The sequence below is a fragment of the Dunckerocampus dactyliophorus genome, chromosome 2, assembly GCF_027744805.1.
Source record: "Dunckerocampus dactyliophorus isolate RoL2022-P2 chromosome 2, RoL_Ddac_1.1, whole genome shotgun sequence".
Lineage (NCBI taxonomy): Eukaryota > Metazoa > Chordata > Actinopteri > Syngnathiformes > Syngnathidae > Dunckerocampus > Dunckerocampus dactyliophorus.
The window spans coordinates 27,819,715-27,847,701 of record NC_072820.1 but is presented as its reverse complement, the minus strand read 5'-3'; the positions used below and the strand labels follow the sequence as shown (position 1 = coordinate 27,847,701).

At 41.2% G+C, this 27,987-nt stretch overlaps 2 protein-coding genes across 4 annotated transcripts in view; one reads left to right on the top strand and one right to left on the bottom strand.

Annotated features, from left to right (window-relative positions):
* Positions 1 to 8,459, top strand: part of txndc12 (thioredoxin domain containing 12 (endoplasmic reticulum)) — an 8,790-nt gene extending 331 nt beyond the window's left edge. Inside the window, exons 2-8 of one of the 3 annotated variants that reach the window (XR_008567944.1) lie at positions 1,350 to 1,410; positions 1,492 to 1,544; positions 1,633 to 1,706; positions 2,113 to 2,182; positions 2,278 to 2,361; positions 3,397 to 3,509; positions 3,981 to 8,459. Coding sequence is in view for 1 of the 3 variants with exons in the window: in XM_054766520.1 (XP_054622495.1) it covers positions 1,350 to 1,410; positions 1,492 to 1,544; positions 1,633 to 1,706; positions 2,113 to 2,182; positions 2,278 to 2,361; positions 3,981 to 4,060 (422 nt within the window). In the remaining 2 variants the exon portion in view is untranslated. The remainder of the gene's footprint in view (positions 1 to 1,349; positions 1,411 to 1,491; positions 1,545 to 1,632; positions 1,707 to 2,112; positions 2,183 to 2,277; positions 2,362 to 3,396; positions 3,510 to 3,980) is intronic. The other 2 variants (XR_008567938.1, XM_054766520.1) reach the window with 2 other exon arrangements.
* On the bottom strand, positions 1,383 to 27,987 carry gipc2 (GIPC PDZ domain containing family, member 2). The gene is made up of 6 exons (XM_054766518.1): positions 27,563 to 27,987; positions 10,895 to 11,080; positions 9,387 to 9,567; positions 9,187 to 9,302; positions 8,821 to 8,902; positions 1,383 to 7,725 (listed from the first exon to the last, which is right to left on the bottom strand). Exons 1-6 carry the CDS (start codon positions 27,839 to 27,841, stop codon positions 7,574 to 7,576), a joined length of 996 nt encoding a protein of 331 aa, XP_054622493.1. The 5' UTR covers positions 27,842 to 27,987; the 3' UTR covers positions 1,383 to 7,573.

Below are 27,987 nucleotides of genomic sequence, written 5' to 3'. Positions count from 1 at the left end.
ATGAACGTCTCCCGTATTGAATTGACAGGGGACGTCCCTTATTACGGTGTGGTGATGTAAATTCCGGCTCTTTTTAGAGAGCCGGTTCTTTTGGCTTTGCTCACTAAAAAAAGAGCCGTCTCTTTCGGCTCCTCCGATTTGTCTTGATTTATTACCAAATTATGTGTATTGTGTAAAATGAATTACTAATGTAAAAATATATACACTTGGTCCCCAACTTATGAACACACGAATAGCGAACACTCGCCGATACGAACACAAGCGACTGGTTTATATTTTATTTTATTGCTTTGTAGTGCTTAGGCTGCTCAATCAGTACAGTGTATTTAAACTGCTACTGTACATGCTTGACCAGGAGAGGGCACTGTGACACTGCTAATGGGACCAACAGACGCTGGAGAGCTTCCGGTAATTATAAAGCTAAGTTTTAGCTTTATGATACAACCCGGACAGAGCGTGTGATTAAAGTTTATGAAGAGTTAATAGGCCTGCTTAATTCTACACCACCCACAGAACACTACCTCTTTTAGAAGAGTAAGACGACCATTTGTCCTTTTTTTTCCCCCCCAATATCTCCTCCAACTCCACCACGACGACGTATGCTCGACCACTCCTCTTCAAAGGTAAATAACATTTATCATTACTTATTATATCATTTTTATTGTTTTTTTTCATTATCCTTGTTTAATATTACTACTGCATCCAAACTCATATTTACATACATACACATATACTGTATATGTATACACGTACATGTAGTACCTATATCATTGGTAATATTAATTTTTGTTTCGACTTAAGAACGATTCAACTTAAGAACGGTCTTGATGACAGATTCTGTGTGATTCCTGCCAGACATTGGAATGCATGTATCCATGTCGTTCACATCCACATTCACACCTTTTGATTTCAGGTAGTTGGCCACCTGTTACATCATCTTCCTCTCCTCTGGCATAAGACCTGTGCGTCATGTGGAGCCCAGTCACAATCACATGCATGTGTTCTGTTCCAAATCATCAATCTTGCACATCCTTTGTCATATAATGCAATCCTTTATTATTTTGCTTCTTTAAAGCATCCATTTTTTCTTTCAACCCATTAATTTGTGTCCAAAATGATGCATCATATAATTCTTCATTTTGAATGCGTTTTGTTAAGTTGGACTTGGAATGAAGCATTATGTTGTATGTCGTTTGTGATGGTTTCAAAAAGCTATCAAGTTCCAGCTAACAAAGTGACCTGCAGCAATCATTTGTTTGCTTGCCATTGTTATGAAGAAGTTTTAGTGTGGACCCACACTGATGTAGAGATCTATTAGATGTCGCACTAATGCATTCTTTGCATTGCAGGATTTGGGGATAACATCAACTGGAGGACGTTGGAAGATGGCAAAAATGAGGCAGAGGCCAGGTGGGTGTGTGGCACAATTCTGAGTTGGAGCTATATTTTAACAACAAATTTCCTCTAACTTTGCTTTGTTTGTGTTGCCAGTGGGCTGCCTATCATGGTAATCATCCACAAGACCTGGTGTGGAGCTTGCAAAGGTAATTCTAACCTACATACAGTAGAATCACACACTGCACAGTGGGTAGGGCAGGAGTGTGTAACACTGTCTTTTTTCACTCTTTGCAGCGCTGAAACCCAAATTTGCACAGTCTAAGGAAATCTTGGAGCTTGCCCACAACTTTGTGATGGTCAACCTGGAGGTGAGGAAACAAGTCTAGCAGAAAGAAAAGGTACATTCATATATTACCTGAGCTCATACAGTTAGCATAACTGCTATCTGCGACCTGACTGAGGTTGCACTCACACTAGGCATATGTTAGCAGGCATGGACACGCTTGACACCCAAAATCCAGCTTGTTTGAGCAGTGTGAGCACTCGCACCCAATTTGGACAGTAAATGAGTGGAGTCATGAGCCCACGTGACCCTACTCCATTATATGTAATATTCCACTATATTCCAGACTGCAAGTATCCACTCCATAGCAAACTGAAGCCTACTTTCCCACATTAGCTTTAGAAAATGGCTGTACAGTTGCAATGAATACCCAGTGGAAGGCTTCTTGTGCATCACTCAATCCACTGACGTTTCATCTCTTGCTTGGACAGGACGAAGAGGAGCCAAAGGACGAGGCCTTCAGTCCCGATGGCGGCTACATTCCTCGCATCCTTTTCCTCGGTAAGCCAAAAGTTGACATACAAGTTTCTCTGCCGTAGAGACGTTACAGGCTGATGCTTAATGTAAATAAATAACGAGTCGCACTTGGCTTGCAGATTCTAGTGGCCAAGTTCACCCTGAAATCACCAACAAAATGGGAAACCCCAACTACAAATACTTTTACAGCAGCGCAGAGCAAGGTAAGCCTTGAATAATAGAAATACAAATATTGTCATATGAAAATCCTTGCTGGATGCAATTCCACTTCACACTTGAGGGGGGAGCCATACGGTAAAACAATCCCTGTATTGTACAGTCATGGTCAAACTCTTAAGACCAGTTGAAAAATTGCTAGAAGTAGAGCTACAATATGCAAAAGCAAGAAGGGGGAGTGAGACAAAAAGCACTTTGAAAAAGTAATTTATTGAAAACAACAATTAAACTGAAATAGGCTGTTTATCAGCTGATCAAAAGTTTAAGACCATCACTTAAATAACAAAAACTCTCCAAACCAGAGCCAAAAATGTTCTCAGTAGGACTCAGTAATGAGTAGCTCCACTATTCTTGTTAATCACTTCAAAAATGGGTTTGGGCATGCTTGATGTGAGCGTTTCCAGGAGGCTAGTGGGAACATTGCTCCAAGTGGTGAAGATGGCTTCACCAAGGGCATCAACTGTCTGGAACTGATGGCCATTTTTATAAACTTCCCTTGTTATCCATCCCCAAATGTTCTCTATGGGATTTAAATGAGGGGAACATGCAGGATGGTCCAAAAGAGTGATGTTATTCTCCCTGAAGAAGTCCTTGGTCAAGCGAGCATTGTGAACTGCAGCGTTGTCCTGTTGAAAAACCCAGCTGTTACCACACAGACGAGGGCCCTCAGTCATGAGGGATGCCCACTGCAACATCTGCACATAAGCGGCCGCCATTAGACGACCCCGCACCGCCTAAAGCTCCAGTGTTCCACTGAATGAAAAAGCACCCCAGATCATGATGGACCCCCCCTCCACTGTGCCGGGTAGAAAACATCTCAGGTGGGATCTCCTTGTCATGCCAGTAATGTTGGAAACCATCTGGACCGCCAAGGTTACATTTTTTCTCATCAGAGAATAAAACTTTTTTCCACCTTTCAATGTCCCATGTTTGATGCTCCCTGGCAAAGTCTAAACGGGCAGTTTTGTGGCGTTGAAGGAGACGAGGTCTTTGAATTCGTTTTTTAAACCCTTTTCTCGCAGATGCCGTCTGATGGTTATTGCGCTGCAGTCGGCACCAGTAAGGGCCTTAATGTGGGTGGAAGACCGCCCTGTGTCTTGATGGGCAACCAATTGGATCCTCCGGCTCAGCGCAGGTGTGATTTTTTTTTTTTTTTTTTTTTTTTTGGGTCTACCACTTGACTTTTTGTTCCTTAATGCTCAGGATCTTTCAAAAAATGTAGAATGACTGATTTACTGCTCCCAACCTCAGCAGTAATGGCATGCTGCGAGAGGCCTTGCTTATGCAGCGCCACAATCCGACCACGTTGAAAAAGAGAAAGCTTCTTAGCTTTAGCCATCAGGAGGGCATGACAGTGTGAATGCCTGACAGAAAATTAACATTTTGAGCAGATTTTGGCTTTTATAGCCTGTGGTCTTAAACAAGTTCCAGATGTTTTTTGTCTCACTCCCTTCTTGTTTTTGCATATTGTAACTCTACTTAAAACCTCACTAAGATCCAAATGTGCAAAATGCTAATTCTAGCAATTTTTCAACCTTTGATCAGGAGTGTATATGGTACTGCTTGTGCTGAAGGTAGTTTGTTGATCAAGGCCTTTTTGTTTCAGTGGTGTCTGGGATGAAGGAGGCGCAGGAGAAGCTGACAGGCGACACCTTCAATCGCAGCCACACTGGAGACGAGCTGTGAGGAGGTGGCGAGCGTCAAGCTGCAAGGGCTACACCTCCTACATCACCAAACCACACCCCTTTGGAAAGGTCATTCATTCAACTATCCAACCATGAACGCTGTTTTTCTTGTTAGGATCTTATTGATGATAATAATAATAATAATGCTCTTTTTTTACATTTTGGATATTTGTAATATGCAGAACTATGATTGTCTGTTGCGGATAGAATGAAACCACAGGAGACTTTAAAGTGCCAAATGCTTGGCCTCTTTGATGCACAATGATGATTATTGTTATTAGAGCACTTTCACGTAGTACTGTAGACTCATGTGCTCATTTCCACAAAATACAAACTCTTAATGTTATGAGCCAAAAGCCACGGCCACTTCTACAAGCTAATAAAGCTGTTGATGCTTCCAAAGATGATTCTGACGTCTAGATTTTCATTTTTGCCAAAATGTGAATTTAATGTGGTACATTTTTGTTGTTACTTCTGCACAGGGTGAAAAACATTGTTTTATACACGATATACACGTGCAAATTAAACAAATTGCTCTAGTGAACACTTTGGGCTAAATATTACACTGCAGATTGGAGTGGAGTTGACCAAATTTTATTGTCCAAAAACATTGGCAATTCCCTTATTCTCTTATTGTTTTCCAACACACTAAATAGTTTACAGGCACACCATAAATCATTAATCTTGATAGCCAGGACAAATGTTGCCTTCAAGTGCATCTTTTAGCTGGAAATGACACAAGAACGTTGCTGTAAAATGTTCCTAATTAAAACTAAATTTACATTTGGATACATCTGGATTGGATGTCAGAGCTCATTGAGTCATATACAGTATATACAGTTGTCCTATGCAATGTCACGGTTTGATTATCGCTCCCTCACTATAACGCAGTAATTCAGATACAAAAATGATCACTGTTTTATGGTAGACTGTCTATTATTAGTCCAAACCTATCGAAATACAAGTGATATGTAGTATTCTGGTCACTAGGCGGCAGACACAAGACATTGAGACCTGACATTACATTACCTTAACACTGCATGAAGACATGATGGAGTTTAAAAAAAAAAAAGTTCTCCTCCCATTCTGTGTGGAAGTGGTAAGTTTTTTGGCTTCTTATGTTCAGAAGAAGTAAATTCAAGGCTAACTGGTTAGCTCACGGCCGTCTCGAGTCCCTGCAGCATAACAGTTGAGCAATGTGTTGTAAACAAAGGATAATAGGAGTGTGAAGGTGACTATAGGGGTGTTATTTCATGTCTACAGGGCTCTAACAATGTTAAAAACCATATTTAGAAAGAGCATAGAAAACTTGTTTGTCTAACTACGAAAATAAAACATTGAATACTATATCGCGGGAATTAATTTATCACGGTCAGATCTGGAATCAATCGCGATAAACAAGGGATGACTTTCTTTCAAGGAAAAAAACTGCCTGCATGTCAGCTTTGTGTTCTAAGTGACAAAGCGTATTATTATCAGTAGTAGTAATAGCAGTAGTGGTAGTTTTCTTGTTTAATTGTATGTTTTTTTTTGTTTTGTTTTTTAGAATGTGCCGCAGGCCACAAATGGCCCTCAAGACAAATGCTGAACACCAATGTTAAAGTTTAGTTAGCTTTTTCTTTAGTTTCTTTTGTAATGCCACCACAGAGAGGTACCACTGATGGCAAAGAGGGGAAATGTGATGGTAATAGTAGAACAGGAAAGGAACGATGGAACAATCCAACTGAAGCAGTTGTTCTCACTTATTTTCTGTCATGCCTGTCCTAGGGGATGTAAATGTTTTCACTCTACCCCGATTTGAAATACTATTGAGAAACTGATATCTATTTATTTATCTGTACTGTACAGACTGAACTCGAAACTGAAACACCAGGAAAATGCAACAAAATGGAGAGTATGCAAGAGTCAAATTGCATGTTGAGTACGAAAAATTTGTACATGTTGGCAGCTCTCCAGCAATAGTGAAAGTACTCCCTGCCTCTCATGACCCCCCCTGATAGTTATCGCATCCTCCCCCAGATTATGCAGATATGTCCATAGAGATTGCTATTCACGGGTATCCACGGGCCATTTTTGTTTTTTTATTGGCACTCGTCATATTGTATGAATTGTATGACTAAAATGGATAAATTATGATTAAGAGCTACACAGTATATATAATTAGCTTTGTGGTGTGCAAGACAAAGCTAAAATGTAGCTATTTTGTTGAGATAAAGGAATAGTTCGGATTTTTTTGACATGAAGTTGTAATGACATCATCAGCAGTGTACTACAGCAACAGTGGCTTACCCCCCAATGGGTCCCGTGAGTCCAGTTCTGGTCGGAGATCCGTGACGAGGAATGTAATTCCACTTAGTTGCTGGGGCCATTTAAGTAAAGAGTTTGGCTTCTCAAAACAATATGCATTCAAAAGAGTAACACATTTGCATCACAAAAATGCCTCCTCAAAAAAATTAGACCTCACAAATTGCTCAGCGTCATATTTGTCTCCCGCCGTATGCTTGGGCACTGTCGCCTGTGCATTCAGGTGTATGTGATGAAGACGCTCGCGGTAATGCCACTATTCTTCCGCGGCCATCTTGTTTACATATGTGTTCCACAGCGAGACAAGACGCAAGCATCTTCATCACCTACACATGAATGCACAGGCGACAGTGCGCAGGAATACGACGGGAGAAAAATCTAATGCCGAGCATTTTGTGAGGTCTGATGCCAAACCCTTTACTTAAATGGCCCCAGCAAGAAAGAGATCTCCGACTAGAACTGGACTCCCGGGACCAATTGGGGGTGTAAGTCACTGTTGATGTTGTACACTGCTGATGGGGATGTCTTACAACTCATGTAAAAAAATCCGAGCTATCCCTTTAAGTGTATAAATTGGCCTACCTGGATTGCTTACAGCATCTTGAGTGCACAAAATGTATGAATAATATGTCTTGTGTCAATTTAACTTAAAAGCCATAATATGGGAAAATATGTCCTGAGAATGAATCAGTTTGGTGTTAAGTGTACATGCATGGGAGACTTTGGATGGAGCTTATCACATTCCAGACATTTCCCTGTATTACAGCAGATTAATTATGCCTACAGTAAATAGTGAGGTGAAGACAAAGACAACTAAGGACTACAAAGTCCATCTGTGTGAAGAAATTTCAATCTCTTTTGTTATTTGTGCTGCAAGTCTCCAGACCAGGAAAGACACGGCACCACGGACTTCAACCATTGCTCCAAAAATGACAGCCCACAAATCTTACACATGAAAAAACAATAAAAAGTTGTGTGATCTTGGCATTTCAAATGATACAGCTAGCAAGTGTTTTTAAAAATGCAGTTAAAGATTCGGTACCATGCAGGAGGAGGGGTCCGTTCACGTGTCACAGACCTTTAACAGTCTCTGCCAGCAACAAGACTTGGCCCCGCCCTCACTATCACGACTTGGGCTTCCTCCAGGATTAAAAAAAAAAAAAAAAGTTGCACTAGGATAAAAAGAGATGTGTGTTTGGGGGGTGGGAACCTAGAACCTTCCATGCTTGGCATCTCCGATGGCGCCCCACACGTCAAAGACAAACTCATCTGGGAAGGCAAAGTCGCCGAGAGTCTCGTCCAGTGCCATGGCAAACTCGTCCGGGTTCTTCTTGTCACGGCCCACCTCCACCATGGTGGCAGCTAAACAAAAACAATCAATATACAGGATCTTTGATCAGCTACTGACAAACATCACAGATCTTGGACCAGATATTTATAAACAGCAGGGAGCTCCTGTCATATGGAAGACCTTTGACCAGCTACTGACCAACAGCAGAGCGCCCCTGTCATGATCTTGGACCAGATACTTAAAAACAGCAGGGTGCTCCTGCCATCTAGAGGATCTTTGATCAGCTACTGACAAACAGCACAGTTCTCCTGTCATGTAGAGGAACTTGGACTGGGTACATACGGTAAACAGCAAGGAGTTCCTGTTGTGTAGAGCAGTGGTTCCAAAACTTGCCAGTCGCATACCCCATCAGACATTTGACTTGAAGCCATGTGCCTCCTACATCTGCACACTTAATATATAAACCTTTTTTTAATCTTCAATAACCTAAAATATTGAACATGATTAATTAATTTTATAGTAAATAAGTCATTCTGGTTAAAAAATGTGTATTTTGCATGGTCAAAGTTTGATAAAAGTTTTTACATGAGCACTGATAAATTGATAAGTATTCGTCCTACATTTCTTTTATTTCAGATGTTGGGATCCTTCGGTTTGAAGGGTTGACCTTTGAAGCTTTACTTTTGTCTACTCATAATGGCCATAATTTAAGTCTGCATGATAGTTTGATACCAAATTGAAAGGGAAAGTTTAACAAACATGATAAAGCATACATACATTGGCAGGTTTTCATTGTGCAGGGATTGGAACACCAATATAAATTAGATCTTCAAGATGGTGGACTCTTAATGCACAATGTAATCATCAAACTTACGTAGTTATTTGATCATATAACACACAGAGCAATGAACTTCATGCTTTGTCTCCTTTCTTCTCTCTGTGCTGAGGCGTTCAGGTGCTCTCATAATTGTGAGTGTTAAGCACTAATTGTTTTTTATTTTTATTCACGTACCCCTAAGGCAATTGGCGTACCCCACTTTTCGAACCTAGGGTGTAATAGATCTTGGACTAGGTACTTAAAAAGAGCAGAGTGCTCCTTTCATGTACAGAATCTTGGACTAGTGTTTTTGCAGAAGGTAGGTGATGAAGTGGGTGGTGGAACTCACCAAGTTCAGTGTCTCTGATTCCCATGTAGCTCTCCAGCAGGTCATCCACCTTTTTCACTGCTTTCTCTTCAAACTCTGTTGGCTGAAGAAGGCAGAAAGGTTTTTGTATTCAATCACTTGAAAGCATGGGATGGAAATTGATTGATGGTTAAGAATTGCATCTATTGTACATCTTCAGGTAAAATGGAGCACACTGCTTGGCTGCAACCAGCAGAGGCGCTGTTGATTCACTGCGCAACCTAGCAGACCTGTTCTGGTCCAAATGATACTGGCATGGAAAAAGGAGTTGAGAACATTGAGAGAGCACCACTCATCTGGACCTGACAGATGCAGGAACATCAATGTGAAAGCCTGAGATAAACTCACCTCATCTTCTACTGTCGCTGGTCCCTTGGAGCGAAGTCTTAACGTTCCCTTGCCGTTTGTGACCTTGCTCTCACTGCTGGGCTTGGCACCTGGCTTGGACCTAGGCTCCAGCATTTCTGTGAGGCGACAAATCAGAGTGATTAGCCAAAAGCTGTCAGTGCAGACTACAAGCCCAAGACTAAAGTGAAAGTCCCGCTCACCAAAAGCCTTCATGGGCTCCACCAGCTTGAGGGTGAATGTCTCATCCCTGGGTAACTCTTTGAGCATGCGGGCCACCTCATAGTGCCGTGTGCCGATGATGTTGCGACCGTTGATGCACTGGATGTGATCGCCCACGCAGATCACTTTCACCTTGTCCACAACGCTGCCCTCCTTGATGCGCTGCCAAAGGGGAGGACACACCATCACGTCTTCTTCGACTCTTTCTGCAGACTGCTGAATGCCTCCTGACCTATTCACTGTCATCCTGAAAGCCATCTCATCTCCACTTTACTTTATATACACATACGTTATCACATGCAACACTGTCCAACTACTCTCCATACTTCAAACGAAAGTGACAGCTTCAAGTGAAGTGTGGCTTGCACTGCTGCCTCTGCATCACATGATGGCACATGTGAGCAATCTGTATAACACTGAGAGCACATAAGCTCATTACACACCCTAACATAACACCACAACAGCACTGCAGACCTAATAATCCTCGTTTGGATCAGCACCAAAGTGCACCCCCTCATAGACACACGCCTCCAGCACAAGTCTGAATGCACTCATTAAGATGACACATGATTGACTCAAACATGATCATCAGACCTGATGCTAAATGGAGTCCTCTCTGCATCAGGACTTCCAATATGGCCCTATGGCAACACCACGTGTGCATGGGTCCATTTCAATGATGCTGAGCATGTAGAGTTGTTTGTTAAAAGAAGTTTGTTGATTAATTTGAAGGGAGTGTACACAGCGGCTCCTCCAGCTGCCTGGAGGGCACCAACATTTCAATATTCCGTCATATTCCGCCTCTTCCTGCTTTGGGTGCGTCAGATGGAACGAGCACGCACACTAGTTATGTTGTCAGTTATTAATAGCAATTTGACAACTGGTAGTAGTCCTACACGAAGCAGCCATGTTTCCATGGCTTGACTTTTTTTTTCCTGAACTTTTTTTTTTGCCCTTATGGTGGACTATTTTAGTAATAGCATTTTCCGAAATACATATTTAAACCATTAGTCCTAGTTGTGAAGTATAGAAGATGTCAAGAGATTAGAACATGCCCACACCAAACATCATGGGATATGTAGTTTTTAGACACATATTAGCCACACCGATGTATAAGCCGCAGGGCTCAAAGTTTGAGAAAAAAGTAGCGGCTTGTACACCGGAATTTACAGTATTTCACAGCACAAAAGAACCAAAGAATCTGAGTGGACTTTGGCCTGCTAAAAGCGCCCAAACAATTGTAATGAAGTTATCCATGAGAAAAAACACTTTCCTTTCTATTTTCTGCCACCTAAAATGAATACTTAATATTATTTATTATTTCTATATATAATACTAATTCAATAATAAAACAATCATGTTTAAAATATCTTCATTGTTAATTGATTATTTTACCAATAATTGTTCAAGGAAATGTGGTTCTTCATGTTTGTACATAACACGTAGCCAATCACCATCCTCGTACCTACGGAGGTGCAATGAAGCTCACCTTGATGAAAGCGTATCCTGCTCCGTTGTCTGTGATTGTGAGGCCGAGGGCATCCTCAGACTTAAACACTTCCACCTCCTTCTTGATCCCTTTGACGTGGGCAAAGATAAAGTCCTCCAGGCCGATCTGGCCCCCCAGCAGCTTGTCCATGTCAATCTTGTGGGTGTTGAGGGTGCAGAAGAGGATCTGGTACATCACACACAAAAGACAACAAGGATCTCACAAGTTGAAATTGGATGGCATGGAAATGAGAACATCCAGAAGGCCTTTAGGTTATGGATGGCCCTGAGTGGCATCAGTGTGTGACTCACTGACAAAGAAAATGACAAGTGACCTTGTGGCTTGACACTTTGTAGAGGGCGCTTGTGTGATCAGAGAAGCACTAAGCTGATTTCCCAGCACTTGAAGCAGATTGCACAGGGACAGCAGGGGCCTGACTGCAATGCTGCAAGCCGCTGATCTCACTTCCATGCGTTCATCTGACAAGTCACAACATTAGGTACACTTGCACAATCTAATGACTAATCCAAGACAAGAGCAAACATGCAACATAATGCCGACTTTTTATTCACACTCATGTACGAATATGTTTATTTGGAGTTTGCAGTGGTGTAATACACACGAGTGAGTATTATTATTTTTGTTATTATGTATTGCATGTCATTCTATTGCGCAGAAGGGGACTGCATGGTGCATATTCATGCTAGAGGGCACCAATCAGGCGTTTGCTTTGTCTTTTTGTGTGTACCAACAAGCCCTGCACACTCACACATGCATGAAAACATGCGTTGCCATGGGTAACCACACTGTAACAGAAGGGCCGATAATGGTGGAGTGGGGGCTTGGGGGTGAGTCGCAAGAGGAGGAGAACGGGAGGGCTGAATGCATGGGTCTACAGTACTTTCTGCACGACGAGGCACATGAGTGCCTACCCACAGCCCGTTACCAAGGCTGCCGGCGGCATTAAGCAGCTTCTTGGCGCCGCGGGCAGCTCTTAACACTCCTCCCCTCCTGCTGTGCCCTACACACTGCTGGCAACCAGTTCCACAGGGACTCAGTGTACTGGCTGGGTTTATCTACACGCGCGCAAACACACAGCCTTTCATTAGCACTATTTGACTTTAGATTAGGAACAAGCATTATAGTCAGTCCTGTCAATGAGGGAGGGTCATAATAATGGATGATTAGGAATTGCTCTGCTGTGTTAATATCCTAAATGCTGTTATTCCAGCCCAGTGTTTCACTTAAAGGACGAAGTGTTATTTCAAACAGGCAATAATTGCAAAGATGCTCATTGCAGTAGACATACAGTCAAACCTGTCTTAGTGGCCACCTACAGAACGGCCACCTGCCTATAGCAGCCACTGAAAAATCCCCCGCAGCAAATTTACATGTTATAGACCCTGTGTATAGCAGTCACCTGTCCAACGCGGCCAGCGGCCAACCATTTTGTCTCCCTTGGTCAATATCTGACTGCATATAGCGGCCAAATTACCAACTCAAGTAGAAGCTTCATGTACGAAAAAGTTTTGTTTTTCCAATCAATGAAGCCGTCGTGTGTAGACTTTAATTACTGAGTCCTAGCTCAGTCACAATCATTCACAAGATCCACACAAACTGTCAGTTGTTCCACATAAAAAAGCAGTCTTCTTTTGAGCTTGCCATTTCCTGGTCAAACATGTAACTTTAAGAGCATTTGCACCAAAACATTACCGCAAATTAGGCTGGGAACAGGACGTGCTCCCAGCGACGCTACAATAAAGAAAAAAAAAAACATACGCTAGCATGCATGTGGCAGCGGGAGCAAAACTGAGTTCAGTTGTACTTAATTGAAGTATTTTAGAATGTACTCACGTTATTTTTCATCAATCCTCATCCACAAATCCATCAAAGTCCTCATCTTCTGTATTCAACACAAACAAAGCCGTCTTCTTTTCCGTTCGCTACTAGTCTGTTAACTTGTCAGTGTTATTCAGCTCCGAAGCAAAGAAGGAAACTTCTCCTGTTGCTTCTGCTAACTTTATTTATTGAACGCGGCCACCAGACAGCAGCTCAGAACACACACACATCTCTCAGCATCGTCTCTCCATCCTGCTTGCCCACAAGGCAAAGGTTAAACAAGCCCCACTACATAGCTGTCTAGCCAATGCCTGTAAGAAATGACACCGTTTATTTCCTGGTGTGCACTGGTCAATACTGTAATGCCGCTTGTTGTGGGGAAGGAGAGACTCACGTCGCCGATGCACTTTAATGGCTTTATTAACAGCGGAGAACACTGCAGGACTTTACATCCACGCCAACATAAACACACTTCCCAACTCTCTCGAAACTCACAGCTAGCACTGAGCGTAGCTCTCCTGCTCGGGACGCCCACCGTCACTTCCCGTCACTTCCTGATGAACTGAAGCTGTAATGACACTGCCGTATAAAAAGTAAAATATTAAAAACAAGCGTAAGACATTACCAGCACAGCTTTGTTCTGTGGGTCGTGGATATATTCTATCAGTTATTATTAAGCCTCTAGCTTCCTTTTAGTAAGTAAAAACCTTGACTATGATTGCACTACATTGTCATGGAGACCTACAAAGTACACTTGGAAGAACAAGAGGTGAATAAATGTATTGCAACTGATGTTTGGTTTGGTTTGGTTTAGTTTATTTGAACATGAAGGTTACAATGGAATACATCTCATCTCATGTGAAACTAATGAGGGGTAGGATTAAATTAGCTTTGCTTCTTCCTACTCCTTTTTGGACATGCAAAAATTGTGAATTGTACTATGTGATGTGCTACTGTTTGACTCATGCATGTTCAGGATTAAAACCATGAACCATGATAATAACAAGCCTAGTAGTGCTGTACAACTTTTATCCGCAGTCCGCAGTGCCCTCTACTGGTCAACATTATTATTATTTTTCCCCCCTTTTTTTTTTCTTTTTTTTCCTCTACTGGTCAACATTCAAACTGGACACCAACCTGTCTATAGAGGCCACCTGTCTATGGCGGCCACTTTTGCAGACTCCCTCTAGTGGCCCCTATAGACAAGTTTGACTGAATATCACAAGAAGGCATGGGCCATTATGAGATTCTGGCATTATGATAACCTTGGGCAAAATATCTCGGTTTCACTGTATGAAAATTACAGCTCTAAAATGTGTTATTTTGAAATACCTTTATTGAAAAAAAAAAAAGAAAAGTCAAGTCAAGACAGTCTTTTTTAAACCATATAATAGAACATGATGAAAGTGAAACGTATCTATTTAAAATAAATTAAAAAATAAGTGAATTCTTTCTAAATAAAATAACAATACGATCTCATAATGTTACATTGTTATTTCAATGTAGTGAATTCAATTCAGTGAACGTGCAGGTCATACTTTTCCACAAACTTGCTTTTCCGGGTCATGTGATTGTTGTTAGCAACTGAGATGTTAAGTGGTTGTTGCTTGTTGTTCAGTGGACAGTAAAAGCTTTATACCACTTATCCTCTACTCCTGTCTCTTTCTCAATCACATGTCCACATGTGGTGACCCTCCACGAGTAATATCAGGGTTTCCCCTAGGATTTTCTGAAGCTGTGGTGGTAGGCTGCACGGGACTGCTGCCGCTGTATCGTGCCACTGCTGCGTCTGCAAATTTTCTTTATGGTGACAAAATTTTTTAGGGCTTATTTATTCATCGAGGAAAAGGCTTCTTGAGACGTCATCTGTACTTCTGTGAAGAAGGTGTCGGACGTTTCGCTCCTCATCCGAAGAGCTTCGTCACCGAACTAATAAGTGCTGGTAGCTTAGGCCTTAAATACAGTAAGAGTGGGCGGAATTGGTGTGCCAACACCCTCCTCCTATTGGTTCCTTACACTAAGCCTGGGCGGAGTGGTGGTATAATCCTATCCTGCCATTAGCACCTCCGATAAAAGGGAAGTGTCGCTCCCTGAATTGGGTATGAACGACTCTGATCCTGGCTCGTTAGCATCTATTGTTCTGGCTCGGCCCTGGCTTCACCCCATTTGCAAGACTAAGAGCTGTGGGTTTTGGTCTCAGTAACCTGCTGAACACAGGGTCCAAATTAAACCTCAAACCACCATTCCGATTCAATGATGGCTTCTGTTGTTTGACAAAAATAGCTTCCTTTACTCCTCTTTCAAACCATCTGTTTTCTTTGGCCAAAATCTTTACCTCGCTGTCCTCAAAAGAGTGATTGGTAGCTTTAAGGTGTAGATGTACTGCTGATTGAGGACCACTAGAAATGTCCCTGCGATGTTGATAAAGCCTTTTTTGGAGCATTTGCTTAGTTTCCCCAATGTAGTGCTCTTTGCATTCCTCATCTTTACAGTGGATGGAATAGACCACATTGCTCTGTTTTTGGGTTGGAGCCTTGTCTTTAGGATGCACTAATTTTTGTCTCAGGGTATTTACTGGTTTGAAATAGGTAGGAATTTTGTGTTGCCATAAGATCCTCTGGAGTTTTTCGGAGACCCCCGCTACATAAGGGACTACCACTCCTCTCCTTTTTGCTTCTGTGGGCTTTTGGGTTTCTTTCCCTACTCTCTTCTTTTGACATTTGTTAAAAGCCCACCGCGGGTACCCACAGGTTGAGAGCGCTCTCTGGACATGTTGTGTCTCCTTTTTCCTTCCCTCAGCACTAGTTGGTATACCAACTAGTGCACACCAATTCCGCCCACTCTTACTGTATTTAAGGCCTAAGCTACCAGCACTTATTAGTTCGCTGACGAAGCTCTTCGGATGAGGAGCGAAACGTCCGACACCTTCTTCACAGAAGTACAGATTGCGTCTCAAGAAGCCTTTTCCTCGATGGACAACTCCTGTACGACTGAGAGCCTACACAGAGGCTTATTTATTCATTTATTTATTTATTAACTTATTTATTTTACTTTTTTCAACAACCAGCAGAACATGAACCGAGAACATTGCAAAACCTTTAATGGCAAAGTTGCTGAGAGCACTTAAAAGTGAGTCTAAAATGTTGAGCCTCTTTGTGTTACCTAACCTATTTAGTCCAATAGTACTATGTGACTATTAGTACAAAGTACAACATTTTGTACTATTTGACACAAACCTAAATATTATTTAATGCCTGTTCTAGAGTAAAAACTAAAAAAACTAAAGGGGAAATAAATTGTTCAATAATATATTTTTAAGTTCAAAATAAAATTATTTTAATATTTTTGTTATAGAAATGTGTTCTGTATAAAGAGTATAAATTGAGAGTCCAGGGTTATGATAGCACAGGTGTATCCAACTTGCAGCATTATTACATCTACTTTGACAAAAGGAAAGAAGAGGTGAGCTATTTTTTATGTGATTGTCAACATTTAATTGTACTTTATTGACAAAGTACATCTCCACTCTGTGTGCTAATTTGTCATTAAATACAGGCATCATGTTTGAATAGAACACATATAAAACTACTAAGAGGTGAAGCAAATATTCTTTGGTGAACTACTCAACATCAGCTGGTGAGGTACTGCTAGCATATGAGCTACAGTACCTGTTGGACACCCCTGTGATAGCATCACTGTCTAAAGATGGACACACGACGTGTTTGTTGAACACCTCAGACACACATCTAGTGTTTAAAAGACAAGCCATAAGTATTATAATGATAACAAGAGAGCAAGGTTGTTAAGTGACAACAATGGCAACAACAGCGTGGCCATACCGTCGCCGCTCAATGCTAACGAGGTAGCTAATGCCGGTGATATTTATGCTCGACTTTTGGAAACACAGCACACGTCTGTGGTTTCAACACATAGAAGCCCAGTTACGAGAGCAAGGAATAACACAGGAAGTGTATTTCCATGTAGTAGCCATGCTAGACCTCCACTTCTTCTCATACTGTGGTCTACCTTGAAACTGGTAACCAGCCCATGCCTACTCATGCATGAGTGGCACAGCTGAGTAGCACCAACCACCATTTTAAAGTGCATGCAGAGGTAGATAAAAGTGCTGGATGGTAACCATTCATGGCACTTCCAATGCAGCAACTGTCATCTGTTGGCATTGATTTAAAAGAAATAGACTTGTCACGCGCAACAGCGTAACAAAACAGACAAAATTTTGGCAAAAATGTCCTCCGAAAACCAAATCATACAAAACCAAGGTTTAGCTGAATTTGTATTCAGTAGTTCCCAGTTGCATACCCCTTCAGATATTTGACTTGAAGCCATGTGCCCCCCTGCTCCTGCACAAAATATATTCAATCTTTATTAACTAACTAACAAATATTGAACATGATTAATTCATTTTATATTAAGTAAGTCATTCTGGTTCCAAAATGTATATTTCGCATGGTCAAATTTTGATAGAAGTTTTACATGAGCACTGATAAATTGCTGAGTATTCGTCCTACATATCTTTTATTTCAGCCGGATGTTGGGATCATTCTGTTTTGAAGCTTCACTTTTGTCCACTCGCAATAACTATGATTCAAGTTTGCATATTAATTTGACACCAAATTAAAAAGGAATGTTTAGGAATGTGCGCTCTATGATGTGAGGCGTTCATACCTCCTATGACAATTGGCGTACCCCTGGGGGTATGTGTACCTCACTTTGGGAACCTAAGTTGTAATGCATGAAATGATATTTTACAAAGGATACATAGATTACACGCTGAAATGAAATATTGAAGGTGAAACATACAACAATGAAGGCAAAGAAGAGACGCTCTAGCTTTCATGTATTCTCATATGTGCGCGTCATACATGTGACACTTTGTTCAAGTGTGCTGTTCCCAAGAATAGTGTGTGATTCAACAGGAAAACAAACAGCATCTCCACCTACACGTGCTGCTACGTGATCAAGCATCACCCTGCCTTTGAAGAAACGCACACACATGAAACGTGACACAGCTGTGGTGCTGCCCACAGCCTTTTACAGCCTCAACAGCTTTTTAATGGCTAGATAAAAAAGGCACAAGACTCGTCTGTGTGCGTGCGTGCGTGCAAGAGAGAGAGAGCGACAGTGACAGAGACAGACAAAGACACAGAGAGAGAGAGAGAGAGAGAGAGAGAGAGAGAGAGAGAGAGAGAGAGAGAGAGAGAGGCCAATGTTCATCTTCATTTGCCATTCCTGCAAGCGAGTGCTGAGGTCAGCTGTGTAGATGCCACATTATCAGCATCGAGCTGGGGTAATGATTTACCTCACTGTGGATATACAGCCATAACACAGCGGCGTCGCGTCACATCAGGGTTGAGCAAGGGTCCAGTCCACATCCCAACAGACCTGACGCTTTGAACATCCAACACTCTAGGGCTGCAACTAACCATTATTTTCTTAGTCTATTCATCTGAAGCTTGTTGTTTCCATGAAATGTTTCCAGCGAGGGCCACATAGTAAAAAATGAAAGGATGCAACTTTGCCACTTTGATATTTTGTAAAGCAATATGCTAAGAATTCTGCGATTGGCTCGCGACCAGTCCAGGGTGTACCCTGTCTCTCGCCCAAAGTCAGCTGGGATAGGCTCCAGCATACCCCCGAGACCCCAGTAAGGACAAGCGGCATAGAATATGGATGGATAGATGGAATATGCTCAGAATATATTTCTTAAAAACCCTGCAAGTCAGCTTTATGATGTAGTTGAGAAAACCTATTATTACTATCAACTTCACTCTTTGATATTTTTTCCCCCCAACTTTTGCTGTTGTTTTTTTTTTAATTTTTCAAATATTTAAACTTTCTTCTTCAATAATCTTTGTAAATTTTCTTCTTGTATTTTGACTTTATTCCCATAATATTACAACTTTGTTTTGCTTCTCATTACATTACGACTTTGAAAAACATTTTTTCAACTCTATGTGGGCCTGTCAAAATAATTGATGAATCGATTAATTGAGCGATTTAAAAAAAAAAACGAAGTCGATAATTTTGATGGCCTCGATAAATTGACATCTGCATGTATGCCTGTTTGTTTTCCTCATCTCTACAGTATGTACTACACAGGCTGGATGACAAGAGAGTTCACTCTCCATGTGTCTGTGTGCAGTGGTTCTATAGTGGAATGAACGGAGAGAGTGAACCCTCCTGTCATCCATTCAGCCTCTTTGGCCCAGTACGCCAAGGCGGGGCTACTAGTGAGTGGATAAACTCTAGCACTAAATTAGCAAGCAAACGCTAATATGAATGAAGGCACAAAAGTGATTGTTTCTAAGCCGAATGCCACAACCCCATTGTGGAGGTGCAGTGGAGCGTTTGGTCGGCAATGTAAGTATAAACGAAACAGCGCAAAATGGTGCGCACTCAGAAACAGTGTCACTCGCTACATTACAAAAGAAATGCAACCTCAGTACGGTTGAAAAGCCAACATTTCGAGAAATGCTGGAAATGTCTGACAGACAATACGAATTGCCTGGAAGAGCGTACATGTCACAAACAGCAATTCCTGAACTGTATAACCGAATAAAAGAAGACGTGTTGAAAGACATCAGAAACATTGCATTTTACTCCGCTACCACAGATATGTGGTGCAGCTCAAATATGACCCCCTTTGTTAGCTTAACAATACACTACATAACTGTGTGTGTGTTTGTGTGTGTGTGTGTGTGTGTGTGTGTGTGTGTGTGTCTGTGTGCTTTTTGTTGGAGTGGTTTGGTTTTCTTAACAGAGACTATTTAACAGGGTCTATTTTTATTGTTTTTCGTTGACTGTGATTTTTAAGTGCAATTTTTGCTAAAGGACACAGAGTCCATTTTATTTTCATTGAGTTTTTTGTCTTTTTTTGTTTGTTTAATTTATTATGTTGTTTCATTTATTTAAAAGCTCTTAACATTCCAATTATAATGTTAAATACTCTTGACAAATGACAGTTTATTGCTTTTGATACAATGTACTCTCATTATTATTCCATATACTGTAATTAATGAGAAAAAGGTCTCACAAACTGTCAATAATATCTATTATCGACAACAATTTGTAGGACAATTATTGTCCAGCAAAATTTGTTATCGTAACAGGCCTAACTCTACGCTACTAAAATGACTTTTTCCTCATAATATTACGAGTTTATTCTCGTAAAATTGCAACTTTTGTTCTTGGTAGAATACAACTTTTTTGTCTTTATATTTCGGCTTTACTCATAAAAGTACATCCGCTTTTGACATTTCTGCTGTTGTTTTAAATTTCCAACTATTTCAAATTTCTTCTCGTAATTATGACCTTATTCCCACAACACTTTGACTTTATGTTGTCTTTTATTTTGACTTTCGCCGGTGTTTAAGTTCGCCATTTCTACATTATTAGTTCAGAACAGGGCGGATTAGTGTCTGTGATGAGATTTCGCCACGATTGAGCAGTCTGCCGGGGAAATACTTCCCCGAACAAACGCTCATTCTCCTCACGATGACAGCATTTCATTCATATTGACAATTTCCTATGACAGATTACGTTTTTATTGGCCACTTCCGCGATTCCGTTAACGCGGAACTCACAGGGCCCAAAAAATGCTTGCGTGCTGTACTTTGGGTTATGCAAGGACGAGATAGACAAAGCATGAAAAGCTTATTTGTGACACTCACGCCCAAAATGAAAACAACCTGCCCACATATCCACCAATTACAGTTTGTGTTGCATCCAAAGTAATCACACAATCACTCTGGCAAGGTCCTCCAACAAATGAGATAGCAACACCTAATCTGTGGAATTAAGCAGGCCTGGCAGCAGGCCAGAAGGTAAGCACTGGTGTGGCAGCCACACATTCAAATTGCAGGCAAAGCTACAAGTACACACGCTTTCACCCTGAGCCAGTATCTCCACAGCAGATAGACCTAGGGCTGGGCCATATATTGATATATATCAATATAGAGAAAAAGCGATAAAAAGCAGTGGCTCAGTAATGTGGAGGTACTTAGAAAAAGTGACTGTGTCTATCAATGTTCCTCCTAATTTTTCAAGTATCTGTGTATACTAGTGGTGTAAGGATTCGTTTTAATAATGATTTGATTCGTATCACGATTTGTGGTTGCCGTTACGATTCAAGGACAATATTGGTTCATTTAGAACGATGCAATCCAAAACGATTCAGTACCTTTAAATCGATCCAGTAACTTTTTTGCCAAACATTCAACCTAGCTCAGACACTATTCCCTTGAGTTTGGCAATGTTTTTTTAGGTGATAAAAATACCTGGATACCGGACATTGCAGGTGAAGTTTCCAAAATTCCCGTTGTTTTTGTAAGGGAAACAGGTATAAATTAATTAAGGATATAAACAAACAAGTAAACAACAGTTAATGGAAAATGCATTCACATTTTATTTGAATAAAGTGCAACCAACACATCAGGTTGAATTAACATAAGGTTAACCTTTTCTGCTCTCATTTTAAATATTCAATAAAAGTACAGTAAGTGCAACCAACTTTTCAACAGTTGGTTTACCTGCTACTTCCGCTTTGGTTTTTAGGTTACATTAACAAGCACAAAAGCACAACTCATACAGCCTGAGTGGCGCGCGCACGCACACACACACTCAGCTAGCTTATACTGGCTATTGCTGTACGTGAGATCAAGATCACGATGTATGTCACTGTGTCACTTCACATGCCACTGTGAATGAGCGGTCCTCTGGGGAAATATTTCCACACACTCTTCCTGTGCAAGCGCCCCACATTATGAGGGAGAGGTCCAGTCACAGTGAGGGGGAACTACCGCTGTTGATGCGGAGTTGCCAACTTGAAATTAACAGCGACGGAGATGAATAGATGTCCAAAATGAAACTAACTTCACCAATGTGCAGAGCGAACCCTTTTGTCATCCAGCCTGTGCGGTAAAAAGAGAGGAAAACAAACGTGCGTGCACATGTCAATTTATCGAGTCCAGCAAAATTACCGACTTGGTTTTGTTTTGTTTTTTTGATCGTTCGATTAATCGATTATCGTGACAGTCCTAGCTACAGCATACACAAAAATGACCTGAACATTCCTTAGACTTATGTGAGCACTATCAGACGTGCACACTGTAGTGTCACACCTGTCCAAAACCTGAGAACTGAGAACTTCAATTATTTAATATTTTGTATATGTCTGGTTTCAAACAGTCGGCAAGGAGGACTCCACAATGTAGCTTTCTTTATTCTCAACCTCAGACAAAACAAGCCATGGTCTCATGCAATTAACCATCTGAATCTTGTAGAAAACCCAGAGTTTTTTATTTAATTTTCCAATTATTTTCTTGTTTACCATTTATATTGTTAATTATGTATACTTTAATTTCCTAAATTTGACTTTCACTTTGTTTTCAAGCAGCCTGTTGTGGCATTATTTCATCCTGGACATTTTCTTGAAATCCATGCCACATTTGTTCTAGGGGTGGGAATCTCTGGCCACCTCACAATTCAATGCAATTACGATTGATAGGCCTGCGATGCGATGATAAAATGATTATCGAATCATCTTTTTTTGTGATCAATAGTATGTCAGTTTTTTCATGCATAATTTTTTTCTAAATTTAAATTCTTTTTACTCACTGTGTCAGTATATTATGAATAACCAAAAAACTAGGTTACCCTTATTCACAGTTGCAGTTTCAGTGAAATAACGTTACGATGGGACTTTGTATCTGGATTCCAAAGTGCGCAACAAAGCACGAAAGCCCTGCTTCTCAACGACCGGATACGCCCACAAATCCTTCCCAATAAAAGTGTTTTTTAAAGCAGAAACACTTAGTATTAGTGATCGCCTGCTCGATGGTTCTCTGGTTGGCAGAAGCTCCAGCTGGCTGTTTTTCCTCTTGTTTCGGGTGGAAACATTGCTATGTGTCGTGTTCCCAAAATATTTAAAATTTGTATGACAAAGCTTGCATATGTGCATGGCTCAAATCAAGGGTACCCTTTGCTGTCTTCAACTTCACTTGAGTAGTATTTGAAATTGTTGTTCTAACAATGTGTACTATCCCTATCACTCTGACGTTTATAGAGTGAGGAAGCTTACCAAACCATAAATTAAGCCTGTTCATGTTTTTATTTTGCGCTATGTTGTAAAAAAGTGTCTATATTTGGACATTGAAATGTTACATGTAAAGCATGTCTACTATTGTTGTGAAATTAACAATATTTTCTCTGATCATTTTGTCATGATTTCTACTTAGAATTAACGAATGATGTCTGAAATTGGTTTCTAATGTGTTTTATTCAAATATTCTCAGTGTAAAAAAAAAAAACTGTCGTGTAATCATTAGTGAAAAGTACATTACTTTCGTTTCCGCATGCCGATGAAAATTTTGAAGAACATAATTCCATGGAAAAACAAACCCCATGATGATTACAGTGGTATATACAGTATTCATGGAATAATTACTCAACTCTGCAACTAAAGTGATTTTTTGTGTATAAAAGAGTAAAATAAGATCATTTGAACAAAAGTCTAAAACACCTAAATTTCGTGTCCTGCCAGTTATGTACGTACACTTCGAGCTCACAGCGTAAATTGCGTATTGCTAGTAAATATTGAATTTGAAAATCATTGCTACTAATTACTCATTACTACTAATCATTACTAGTCGGATTTTACTTACTTTTATCCGTCATATTATATGTCGTTGACATTTATCCGAACCAAATCAATTCTAGCGTGTTCCTTGATAAATTGCTCCGTATTTAACCCGGAAGCCATCGGCGTGTCCCTCATGGGAGGTCAAAGATCGCCTTATAATTTTAGGTCTTTACCATAATAATTCAAGAACCACTCACTCAGTGCATTTCACTGAATCCTGGCTCATGTTGCCACAGTGCTGCAACGATTAGCTTATATTGTGGAGTTGATAGGTCAAAGTTTATGTCATTACAGTCTTAAGAACTCTGACAGCCCGTCCACCTTAAAATAACCACTTTTTTTTTTTTACTTTGTCTTGGTAAGATGATGTACTGTCCATTCGTTTCGCCATAATACAGGGTTAGCCAGCAGCATTTAGCTTAATTAGCTCCCCTGCAGCATTAGCTATACGCTAACATGCAAAACAACGGCATGTACTACGTAACGCACTGTTAATGAATTGATTGACTGTGTAAGTAAATATGGGCAAACAGGATATTATCATTGGCTGGACAGTGTTCATCATTGTGTTATATGTTGTTACAGTTTGTTGTCACCTGTCACTCGCTGCGTTACATTGCAAAATGATACAGAATAAATTGGTACGTGTTTATTTCATTTAAAGTTCAGGTTGGAATGTATTTTGTGGGCTGCTTGGATTTGCGGTGCGTAGCTTAGAGGGAACATTGGTGGCTATTTTTCCTCTTAAAATCTTTTACATTTTAATAAAACAACTTTGCACACTTATTTGGCTTTGACTTTGTTGAAACTCACATTGTGGGAAAAATATCGGGATATATATCATATATTGATATTCTTCCTAAATATATTGGGATATGAGTTTTGGTCCATATCACCCAGCCCTAGATAGAGCATGAACCCAGATAACTGATCACTGATGCAATGATTAGCAGAATCAACATGAGACAGTAATGCCTAATTAAGGGTGAAGTGTAGACATGTTTATGGAGGGAGGAGGCCCGAAGCACAGCTGCTCCCTCAGGACACCCCTGGCAGGTTATCTGCTCCCATTTAAGGTGTGTCCACACAACGGGACATGAGGGACTTCCTGCAGCGCTAGATGGTGAACATCAACACATGAGCACATACAGGACCTTTGGGTCTTTGTGCTGTTGCCAACTGGGCAAGCATTGTACAAGGACTCCATAGCACCTCTCTGCTAAGACAAGTGGGGACAAAGACAAGTCCTCATCCAGTGTTGTCGACAGACATGACAGAACAAATAGCACCAGAAATGAGACCAAAACTGCCTCGTCTGGCTACTTTCAGAAGGTGCAAAACACATTTGTTAGCGAGGCGTCTCTCTACAGTATATCACATCTCAGCTCGCCAACACCGACGGGTTGCACGGTGGACAAAACGCTTGGAAAAGAAGACACGGGAAAATGTGGAGCCTGTTTATTTATTTATTTGTTTGTTTGCTTCAGCTGTAAATGCTGCTGTAGTAGTAGTAGTAGTAGTAGTACTAGTGTACTGCAATACAAACCTCTGCAGTGTTCAAAGTCCACAGGCTTGCAGAGGACAAGGTGTGTCCTCGTAATGACCACCACTTACAAAAGCCTGTACACAACCATTACAACTACCAAGCTAAAGTATCCTTCCTGAGTACACTCATAGAAAACTAGTAATTGTGCTGTTTGTTGGTGCTGAATGTGTTATATATTGTCTGTGCCTGGTGGCTATCGCACTTGCTTCATTCATTGTAGTCTTAAACCTTCATCTTTTGGAAAACAAAACAAACTTACAGTATCACTCGGACACTGTGAACAGCAAGCGGCAACACGTTTTGGCGTGACTAGTACTTTGATGAAAAATATACCGAACCAAGTCGACTAGCTAGCGTTTGCTTACAATCCTGCTCCTTCACCGACGTCACTTGGGAAACGCCCCCATCTGACCAGTTTCGACCAAAATGGCGGCTTGGTACGTACAAAAATGTCATTTTTACTAATTTAACGTTCACTTTAAAAAAAACGAACAACGTAGAACATAGTTCCAAACAATACAGAACATATTTAAGCAAAGTTGAAAAATTATGTCGGTGACCCTTTAATGCCATGTAAGTAGACAGTAGTTTCATGTTGCTCAGCGATAATTAAGAAGTTATCAATAGTTATCAAATAGTCGACATAAACAGAACTTTTTTCCAAAATGACCCCTTTGGCGTTCACATTTTATGTCGACACAAGCAGTCAACCATGTACAGTCAAACTTGTCTATAGGGGCCACTAGAGGGAGTCTGCAAAAGTGGCTGCTATAGACAGGTGGCCTCTATAGACAGGTTGGTGTCCAGTTTGAATGTTGACCAGTAGAGGAAAAAAAAGAAAAAAAAGGGGGGGAAAAAATAATAATAATGTTGACCAGTAGAGGGCACTGCGGACTGCGGATAAAAGTTGTACAGCACTACTAGGCTTGTTATTATCATGGTTCATGGTTTTAATCCTGAACATGCATGAGTCAAACAGTAGCACATCACATAGTACAATTCACAATTTTGCATGTCCAAAAAGGAGTAGGAAGAAGCAAAGCTTATTTAATCCTACCCCTCATCAGTTTCACATCAGTTGCAATACATTTATTCACCTCTTGTTCTTCCAAGTGTACTTTGTAGGTCTACATGACAATGTAGTGCAATCATAGCCAAGGTTTTTACTTACTAAAAGGAAGCTAGAGGCTTAATATTAACTGATAGAATATATCCACAACCCACAGAACAAAGCTGTGCTAGTAATGTCTTACGCTTGTTTTTAATATTTTACTTTTTATACGGCAGTGTCATTACAGCTTTAGTTCATCAGGAAGTGACGGGAAGTGACGGTGGGCGTCCCGAGCAGGAGAGCTAGGCTCAGTGCTAGTGAGTTTCGAGAGAGTTGGGAAGTGTGTTTATGTTGGCGTGGATGTAAAGTCCTGCAGTGTTCTCCGCTGTTAATAAAGCCATTAAAGTGCATCGGCGACGTGAGTCTCTCCTTCCCCACAACAAGCGGCATTACAGTATTGACCAGTGCACACCAGGAAATAAACGGTGTCATTTCTTACAGGCATTGCCGGGACAGCTATGTAGTGGGGCTTGTTTAACCTTTGCCTTGTGGGCAAGCAGGAAGGAGAGACGATGCTGAGAGATGTGTGTGTGTTCTGAGCTGCTGTCTGGTGGCCGCGTTCAGTAAATAAAGTTGGCAGAAGCAACAGGAGAAGTTTCCTTCTTTGCTTCGGAGCTGAATAACACTGACAAGTTAACAGACTAGTAGCGAACGGAAAAGACGACGGCTTTGTTTGTGTCGAATACAGAAGATGAGGACTTTGATGGATTTGTGGATGAGGATTGATGAAAAATAACGTGAATACATTCTAAAATACTTCAATTAAGTACAACCCACCTCAGTTTTGCTCCCGCTGCCGCATGCATGCTAGCGTATGTTTTTTTTTTTTTATTGTAGTGTCGCTGGGAGAACGTCCTGTTCCCAGTCTACTTTGCGGTAATGTTTTGGTGCAAATGCTCTTAAAGTTACATGTTTGACCAGAAAATAGCAAGCTCAAAAGAAGACGGCTTTTTTATGTGGAACAACTGACAGTTTGTGTGGATCTTGTGAATGATTGTGACTGAGCTAGGACTCAGTAATTAAAGTCTACACACGACGGCTTCATTGATTGAAAAACGAAACTTTTTCGTGCATGAAGCTTCTACTTGAGTTGGTAATTTGGCCGCTATATGCAGTCAGATATTGACCAAGGGAGACCAAATGGGTGGCCGCTGGCTGGGTTGGACAGGTGACTGCTATACACAGGGTCTATAACATGTAAATTTGCTGCGGGGGATTTTTCAGTGGCTGCCATAGGCAGGTGGCCGCTAAGACAGGTTTGACTGTATGTTGAAGTTGAGTAAGGTGTGACATGGCCCATGACCTGCGTGTTACCCACCCCTGCTGTAAACAAAACGAACTTTAGAATGGCGTAAAAAGTCATTTGTGCTTAAACGACTGTCTTTTGTTGTCCACTCATGTGATCATTCATGTGTCCACAGTCAGAAGAAGTGTAAAGTGAATGTGGACCACTTTTTGTTCACACTGTTAAAGCCAGTTGGGAGTTTGTGGTGTGGGTGGGGGTGTCTTTACCTCTGGTGGGTTGATATTGAAGGCATCTGCTATCTTGGCGTAGAGCTCTTTGACGTTGGTGAAGCCCTCGATCCTGCCGGTGGGACTTCCGTGGGCCAGCTGCGTGTGGAAGACCAGTTTGGGCCGCAGGTTGGCGGGCGGAGGCGGCAGCCCGGCGCCATTGACGGCGGATTTAGTGAGTGAGCACCCGGCACCTGCGTGTCCGCCACCGACCTCCTCATTGTCCACCAGGTGCTCCTTGGGCGACTTGTTTTTCTTCCTCCACGGCCCCAGCGGCATTTTCTTTCTGTCGTTTGCTGGTCAGTGCCGATAAAACATTTGAACCTGTTGAAGACCAACAATCTTCCTCGCGCTTATTTACTTCCTTGTTTCCGCGTCGAGCTCTTCTTTCTGTCTTCCTTTCTTCCTTCCTTCCTTCCTTCCTC